Source organism: Antrostomus carolinensis, unplaced genomic scaffold (assembly GCF_000700745.2).
Source record: "Antrostomus carolinensis isolate BGI_N321 unplaced genomic scaffold, ASM70074v2 scaffold45554, whole genome shotgun sequence".
NCBI lineage: Eukaryota > Metazoa > Chordata > Aves > Caprimulgiformes > Caprimulgidae > Antrostomus > Antrostomus carolinensis.
The window spans coordinates 34199-43413 of NW_010312255.1; the positions used below are offsets into that span (position 1 = coordinate 34199).

The 9215-nt window shown below is 37.5% G+C and overlaps 1 protein-coding gene across 1 annotated transcript in view; it reads left to right on the forward strand.

Annotated features, from left to right (window-relative positions):
* Positions 1-8978, forward strand: part of URI1 (URI1 prefoldin like chaperone) — a 34189-nt gene extending 25211 nt beyond the window's left edge. Inside the window, exons 7-11 of the mRNA XM_010166966.1 lie at positions 2193-2373; positions 2950-3217; positions 3781-3923; positions 5587-5845; positions 8157-8978. Coding sequence (XP_010165268.1) covers positions 2193-2373; positions 2950-3217; positions 3781-3923; positions 5587-5845; positions 8157-8345 — 1040 coding nt within the window. The 3' untranslated portion in view covers positions 8346-8978. The remainder of the gene's footprint in view (positions 1-2192; positions 2374-2949; positions 3218-3780; positions 3924-5586; positions 5846-8156) is intronic.
* Positions 8979-9215: the final 237 nt, after the last annotated feature.

The following is a 9215-nucleotide window of genomic DNA, read 5'->3' on the forward strand; positions in this document are numbered from 1 at the left end:
AAAGGGGTGTCTCTACTATGGGTAGATGTTGTTGCAGAATAGGAGGAGTAACATTCTGGGAAATGCATCCCATTGTAACAGTGTTAATACGGCAGCATGTGGATGTCAGGTCAACTTTTGTGCAGCTTCATTGTATCCTAAACTTTAATCGTCATTATTGTCCCCTGAAATCATCTCAGTTTTTGCTGAAAATTTGTAAATGGGGATTACTTAAGTGTTATATCAGCATCAAGCTGTACAGTGATTGAGAGAGAAGTAGCTAAAAGAACAATTTAGCGATTATTTTGAGGCAGGCTGGGCTTCATCAGCCCAGGAATTGGTTTTGTTCACATGGAAATGGGCTGTATCTCTGAGGGAGACAAAACCAAGTATCCCGAGCATCTCAGTCAGGTGACTCTCATTTTTTAATACTTCACTTATTTTGGTTAGTGTATGAAGCTAATGGTGGTGCTTTGTAGTAACAGTGAGTGAGCACAGTGGATGTTGGAGCAGCAGGTGGTTATCCTCTGTTGTCTTTGAGGTCTGACCTGGCTTCCTGACTGACAGAAGTTCTGTTAGAATTAGGAGGGAAAACCACTGGCGTGTTGAAGCACTTGCTGCTTACCTTGGTAGTCAAGTCAGTGGTTAATACTGAAGGGTAACAGAAAAAAATCAGGAGGGCACATTCTGAAAATGAAATTGAAATAGATTGTTAACTAATCCTTTGAAATTTTATTTATTAATTTTGTAATTATACCAAATTAAATCCTCACAAGCTACTCTGATTGCTTGGCTTACCTCAATTTATATTCAAATCTCAGTAAAATACATTTCAGCCTTTTCTTAATGAGATGATGAAAAATGCTGTCCTGTGGAAGAGTAGGGGACTCTCATTCCAACATTACTTACAGTCACCTGTTTGCTTTTTAGTGTTGCTTTTGAATTTGTATTTAACTCAGGATTAAAGTATAAGCTGACGTATTTGAATGAGGATATCTTTAAGCCATGAGTTCTTAAAATTAAAAAAAAAATGGCCACACAATTGGTTAATAGAGATTTAAAAATGTGAAGGGTGCTGAATAACGAAGACATTGTATTACTGTTGATCAGATGCACAAAGCAGAGTGATAAAGACCTGTAGAGATACTGGAGTCCCACTATTCAGACAAAATGCTGGGTGTGTTTGTGGCAGTGATGGAAGGGGAAGGGTCCTTGCACCTGTAAAGAGGTGCAAGTGCTGTGTGTGGGGTGCTGATGGGCAGAGAGGGGGAACTTCCCTTGGGAACCTGCCGAGACAGGCGGTGCCCCTGGGAGCTGCCAGTCTTGGGAGCAGGGGGATTAAAGCAGCAGTCCTGCCCTTCACACAGGCAGGGCTAAAGCATTAGTATTGTTGGCAGGTGGTTTGTTCCCTATGTGCTAGACAGCACTCAAACAGTAAAAAGCATTCTCCATCCTCAATGGATGCACCATTTTACTAGATAGCAAAGCTTTTAAATGCCAGCAAGAACTTGTCGGTGACTACCATTTACTCACAGGTGTATATCTCAGGTCACCTCTGAAGCTTTAAAGGGGTTTATATTTCTTATTTCTGAAAGGCAGATTTTTTAATGCTTTTCAGAGTGGGTCTTTTTCAACAAAATACGTGCTTCATAATGACTGGATTTTGGTCAGATTTTTTTAGATGACTTTGGAGATAATTTTTAATGATCTTCATTGTAAATTTAAAAAAATACAACCCAAACCAAAAAGATTATGCTCTTTAAATATAGGTGACTTTGTCCAAAATGAGCTAAAGTACAAACTAGGTTTGTTTTCCCAGTTAATAAAATGTGCTGTTAATGGAACGGTGAGCAAATGTCACATTCACATGTTGGTATCTATCAGAGCAAATCAAAGTCTACAGTTTGGCACAAGAGGCAAAGAACCCCACATTGTAATAAACCTGTCATAGGATCAGTGTCTCCTGCTTTGCAAATAAACGTCTCTGCTTTGCCTCGGTATTTCTGTAACATCCGGAGACTATTATCCTGTGCTGGTGCTCTGGTTCATTGACAGTTTCACTTAAACAGTTAAACAATAATTTGAAATGGAAAATGTTCTGCCCATATTCCTTAATTCCTTCGTGGGGTTTTTTCCCCAAATGTTTTTTGTTGGGTTGGTTTTTTTTTTTGGTCAGTTGCTTTAGTAATTGCGTCTTATTTTTTGTTACACAGGAAAATACCGAACTGCTCACAAACCTCATTCAAAGCCAAAAGTATCAGACATTTTTGAGGTAGATTTTCCAGCAAATGGAAATGATACAAAACCAATGGGCCATTTTCAGTCAGAGGAGGAACTGTGGGCCCGCTTAGAAGAGCTCGAGAGACAAGAAGAGATACTTGGTGAACTTGACAGGTATGGTACTGCTGTAGCACAGTCAGGTTTGGAGTTCAGAAAGCTGTAGGTGTGTGATTCTGTTTGTGTGCAAAGGATCTCACCATAAGTACCAATAGCTGACTAGACTGATGCAGTTATAATAGGTGGAAGAAGGGTGGAACATGAACAGAGCATGCACTGTAAGGCCAGAGGTGCTAAAATCTGCCTCTGTAACCACCACAGTCCAGCATTACAGTGTTTTTTCATTAAGATGATAGAAAAGGAGGAAGTAAAATTCATCTCCCACGGGCTAGGAGAATCCATCGTTTACAATGCAGGAGTTGCACATTTAGTGTTTAATGACATCCTTACATCTATTCTGATCCTAAAGCAATACATATGTCATTAGGCAGAATGTCACAGTTCTGGTATTTCCAGTTGACATGGAAAGGACATAGTAATTCTTACAGAGTAGAAAAAACGTTCCACAATCTGGCTAAAAATATAGTACCTGGGTAAGGAAAATTATGTGCAGGCTTGTTCATTATTTTGTATGCCTGTGTCTCTCAAGAGTATGAATTGCCTCAGTACACTTAGGTATTTTTCATTTCATAGGTCACCTGATACAGTGGAGACAAATGGAGACGATACAACCTCCTCTGAAGACGAGAAAGAAGATAAGAGGACAGATCTGAACGGGACATATAGAGCAGAAGACTGTATTACTCAGGGCAACTTCCATAAAGAAGTAACAGATTCTGACGTGTTTGGTGGCCATTTTAATGGCTCTACTTATTATCACAGTGATGATGAAGATGACATAGATGTTGGGGATAACTCTGTTCCAACTATTTTTTTCTCTCATACTGTTGAACCTAAAAGGGTTTGTACTTTATTATTTTTATCTTTCTCTCAAGAGATTGCATAAAACATAGATACCATATCTAAAATAGAACATTTTAGATAATGTAGAATGCTAACTGTAGGTGACATTTATTTGGATTTTTTGTCGAATGCTTGAAACCCACTGTTTAAATCCTGCAGTTTCAAGTCTGGTATTAAAAGAATGATCTTCAGATGTATACCTTGCTGTTCTGGCTTCCGGCTGCTGTAAAAGGTAGTATCATGTCTAGGAGTTTTTAAAATGATTTTTTACTTGACTTGAAATTGATTGTTGAACAGCTCAGCTCTTGAACAGAGTTTGAATAAGCAGATTGTCATATATGCAAAATCTATGCACATTAGTGCAAAGAAATGCTCCAGCCTAGTGTAAGTAGTAAAGAATACAGTTCAGACTATGACTGTTATCATTCATACATTTGTTTAACTTATCTATGCTTCGTAGTCCCCAACTGCTTGGATTTCAGAATGTCAGAAGTCAGTTGATCTGCAGCCTGGTGATTGTTGATTTTATGGTCTAGACCATCATTTGTGTTCAATTTTCAGGTAAGAATAAACACAGGAAAAAATACTACTTTGAAATTCAGTGAAAAGAAAGAAGAGGCCAAGCGTAAAAGGAAGAACAGCAATGGCAATGGCCATGCAACTCCAGAACTGCCTAACATCAAAACCCCAGCAGACATTTACCGGTGTGTAATTTATAGCATTGGTGCATGAGCTTTCCCCTTAGCAGACCTTCTCTTTTCATTTCTGTTCACCTGTAGTATGAAACTGAGCCTACCATTTCCTGAAAGAAACAGCTGGAACTGAATTTACTACTTAAAAATGAAAGTTTGTGGCTTCTGCATGGTTGCCATGCTTTCTTATCCATAAAACATTCTGAGCTTAGAATTTCCTTTTCCAGCTAGCAATTCATCATTAATCTAGTTTTTCAGAGCTTCTGAAATGGAGGTAAATTTGCCAGTACATATCATCTATGTAAAACAACACAGCAGTTTGTTATGTATTCTGGTTAATTCCATGTCATTTGCTTCTGTGTTTGTCTTCAAACATAACTGACCAGATCTATCACTTGTAATGCTCCCTCCTTTCCCAGTTACTAACTGCTGGTTTTTGTCTCTTTCTTCCAGTATCTTCAGAATATACTCAGGTCTTTGTTTGCATAGTTGCTGTTGCATTGTCTCTCCCTGACTTTAGTCCACCACTGTTTATACTCTCTGTAAAAAGAGGTGCTCACCTGTGTAACACCCACACTCAGCTTGAGAAACAGTGTTGGGCTTAGAGGATTGTATAAAACACTAAACTAAGGTGATGGGAAGAGTTAAGTATTTAGGTTTGTAAAGGTGAACACAGACACCTATTAGATTGGTTGATAAGTGCTTGTGAAAATCACACTGTATTTGTATGTCGGTGTATTCCAACACCTAAATATCTTCAAAAATGTGTCACAAAGTGTGAAAAGTTAAAACCCATCCTGTAATTACAGTTGGTGGAGATGGAGATGAGGTAAAGGATTCTTTCAGGGTGCTCTCCCTGAGCTTTGCAAAGGAACACAAGTGTTCCCATGAGTACCTGATGAATAAAACTGTTAAGAAAAAAAGTTAACACCCTTAAAACTCATCGAGTCACTGGGCTCCCCCTTTATGAGTTTGATAAAATTTGCACTGTTGTCTAATGCCACTCTTTCTCCCCTGCCCGCCTTTGACTTCTTTAAGTCATGGAGATGGAGTGCAAACTGTAGGAAGAGGCCTCTTGTATCAGTTTACAGTCTCTTAATACTTGAAAAGTGTCTTCGTGTTGATCTGATCTTAAAAGCTGATTTTTAGGTTGTTTTTTTTTTTTTAATTTTTAACTGAAAGCAGAAGATTATGGCACTTGTCAGGAATAAGCTTCATCCTTTCCATGTGCAATGAATGTTTCAAGTATTTGTTTTTATATTCTACGTTTAGCAAGGACTTCATTGTAGAAAACCTTCCATGATTGTGGTCTTCTTTCTGTTTCTCTTTACAGAAACAACCCAGAAAATCGTTCAGTTTACCTTTTTTCAAACTTTTTGTAACTCACACTGTTCTGTTTCCTAACACTCCTCAAAGAGCTATATGTTTTCTGCTGAAAGAGAAAAAGTGTACCAACTTAATGCTTGAGTAAAGAGCATAACGGTGTTTGCTCTGCAGAATTGATTCTTGTACATTGGTAAATAAAATGCCTCTAAAGGTACAGTATTGTAATTCTGCAGCGAAAAAGTTGGAAAAGCACATCATAATTAATTTGTACAAAAGACAAAGCAAGATCACTGTAAATTTGTCATCTGATCCTGAAATGGTTTATTAAAGCTAACATTTTCCTTTTTAGAGTCTTTGTTGATGTTGTGAATGGAGAATATGTCCCTCGTAAATCAATTTTGAAGTCTCGAAGCAGAGAGAACAGTGTTTGTAGCGATACCAGTGAGAACAGTGCTGCTGAGTTTGATGACAGACGAGGAGTTCAGAGGAGTATTAGCTGCGATGAAGCTACTCAGAGTGACAACAGCGAAGGCATACTGGAGGAAGAGGAGGAGGAGGGACAGCAGCAGCTACCAAAAAACCTTCCTCCCTCTTCAGGGACAACCGAGGTACAGTTTTTAATTAATTATTGATTGTTGGCAGGGATAAAAACGAGAAATCTAATGACTGTAGTTGCCTGTACCATCAGTTTGATTTCTTTAAAATAATTTTCTAGCTCCTACCTAGTGTGCTTCAGAAGGACATTATCAGGTGACAAGCTTCTGTCATACACATCCTAGGGGCAGAGGGGAGGAGATGAGTCAGGTGCTTCCCCCAGGCCTGAAGCTCGGAAAGATCTGATAAAAGTAGCCACTTGCCGGTGTTACTGAAACCACTGTCATGGCTGTAGGGTCAGCCTGAAATTTTCATTGCAGGATATACAGCAGGATACAGAGAAAAATCTGTGCTTCATAGTTGATGAGAGGGAAGAGTTGATTCTCTGTAACCTGTATTGCACAACTACTAGACAGCTTGTTTCCAGGTGGAGTTTTTAAGTTTTAAACCACATAAGTATCAGCTAAGTTATTATTTGGGCTTGTTAAAGGCAGAGGAATTGCTGTCTGGAAGGAAGCCATATACCTCTACTCATCCTATTCCAGACTAGGGCCAGTAGTGGTCACCAACAAATCTGTTTTCACACATTTCAAAGTTCAAGATTCATCATGAAGGAAAGAGACTGTACGACATAAGGAAAAATGTCCAGTTGTTCAGTGACTGGATGAGTACCAGAATTAAATGTAGCCGCTGCTCTGAAATTCATGGCATAGAGTATTCTTCATTTTTATTTTGTTAAAACTTGAGCTAATTTTTTCAAACTAGATGAAACTTGAGTTTTCAGTAGTTCCCAATGCAATGGGCAAGTTAAATGAAAACACTATATTTAGAAAAATTAATTTTGACAAGAAATGGATTCCTCGAAAAGCTATTGTTTATCATAATTTTTCATACAAACAGCTATAGACCAATCCTGGCAGGATGTGAAGATTCATGGTGGAAGATTCATCTGCAGAGTTAGCACTTCACGTTGTCTACTTTCTGGAATATATGTGCTGTGTTTTTAAAAAACATATAAGTACACTTTAGATGTTACCCATCAGTCCATTTCCCGAACATGGCATGATTATTCTCTACAATATAACGTATTTCTTAAGTAACTGAAGGAGAGTGAGCAAAACACTTCAGTTAGACGTGTCTTCTTAAATGCTGCTGTTTTGCTTTTGGTTGTTTTTGTGGGTGTTTGAAATACATTATTTCTCCATTACCATTTGCAACATACTAATGTTTTTTCTTTTTTTTTTCCTAATTTTACCACAATATTCTTAGGTTGTATGTTACTTATCTGTTTTTGAAAATGAGCGTGTTGTTAGAACAGCGCAGTTGTGTGCAGGCACGGCTTTAGGCATCCTTTGGCTATTGGAGCAGAAAACAAAAAACCACTGCTTTTTTGCAGGTCGTGCAAGAAAAGAATGGCTGGTTTGTTTTGCTTTGTTTTTCTTGGTAACTGAGTTATGAAAAAGCAGAACTAAGCATAGTTAATAAATCTGGTGTGCATTCCTTTGTGCCCAGTGTGAGCATCAAACCTTGGATGTAAACTCCTTCCCCCTGTCCTTAGGCATTCAGAAATTTGTTTTCAGTATATAGTAGGGTGATTTGTTCTTTAATATGTTTATGAAAAGTAGTTCTGAGTTGCTTTTTTCCCCAGTGTTTTCCAAGAATCACGCTCATTTCTTAGCTTAAGTTGAAGAGTATTAAGTCGTATAATCAACTGCAAATAAATTATCATTTTTAAACATTAAATGTTCTTATTAGACCTTTTATAGAGAGAAAGCATTGCAAGAAAGTTTGCCGTTCTGTAAAGTATAAATTGCTTTCACCATTTTTTGATCATATTTGGTAAGGAGAAGAGAACAAACAAAATATGTGCTTGCCAATTTGTATGCAGTGTGTCAGCTTGATGCAATTAGAATATATTAAGTCATAAAATATGACGTATGATGGAAATGCTGACATACTCCAACTTTGCAAAATCTCTCCATTTCTTATCCGAAATGAAACTATATATTACATCAGCTGTTTTATTTCTTGAGCATGTGTCAGTGAGGAAGCAAATTTTTAGATCATTTATGCCGTAGGAATGAGATTAAGTAGTACTTTTAAGACACTGTCTTTCATTTGGTCATCTTTGAACAAGCTATATTTTGAGGTTAATTACAATTTGGTTACTTATGCAAGGAACAATCATTAATTTAAAGATATTTCTTTACTTTTGATTAAAAGAAATAACAATCCTAATCAGGCTAATATAGGGTAATGACCTTATGGGCATAGCTTCACATTTGCATTTTATTAGCTCATTTTGAGTATTCTCTTCTATTGTAGGCATTTTCCGGAACTGTTATAGAAAAGGAGCCTTTGTCTCCCTCCTTAATACCACACCCAGTCGTTGCGCACCCAGTCCTGCCTACCATTCTGGAGAGAAAATCAGAGGAAGTTTTGTCTGAAGCATCAGAAGAGACTACAAAGAGGATTTCAAAATTCAAAGCTGCCAGAATGCAACAGACTAACTAGGTCCTGCCTAGCCAGCCGAAGCTGGAGTACTCATGCCTAGTTTCACATTTGTTAAGACTATGTAAAACTGTATGTGTTACACCTAGCTAGTTAACAGGGTGTCCTATGTTAATTTGGCATTGGTTATCTTTTAAACGTTTATTGGCAACATTAAAAAAAAAAAAAAGTTCAGTGTTTGAACACTTGAGTATTCATCTTATTTTGTCAATTTCCCTGTGTGCTGTCAGCACCTTTGTATATGTTTGCCTTATGATAGCAGCACTTGGGTTCTTTTTCAAAAACTGTTCCTTACATACATTGTTTTTGTGTTTAAACCTAAACACAGGCAGTTTTGTGCCAGCTGTGATGTTCTACATACCATATGGACCATTTTAAGGAAACTTTTCACATTTCAAATAGATTCACCAATTATATTGCATTACTTGCTTTAGCGTTTTAAGACACACTTGTATTCACATTGTTGTAGGTTTTGCAACTAGGTGTCTGCTAAAAGTTTTTTTCCTTCTTTCAAACCTCTCTGATATCTCACTGTACAGATCTATAAAACACTGGGTTCATGTACATTGCAGGGAAGTTTCTTTGATGGAAAAGGGTATTTTGTAAAATTAAATTTTCAGTAAAAAAGCTGTGAAAGTTGTGTGGTTTTTCTTGCTTTACTACTAATTTGGGAACACCACGGAGAGGTTTTTATTTTGAACTTGCATTTCTAGCTTGAAGTGTTTACTACCACATGGACATAAAAGCAGTGCATTCTCTTCTGCCATTGTGTTTTAACCTCCTGCTAATGAATGTCCATGGAAATTGAATGCTCTTAAGGAGAGAAGCATAAACTCAGACTCTGATTACAAAATCTTCTAGTTCTTTTGTATA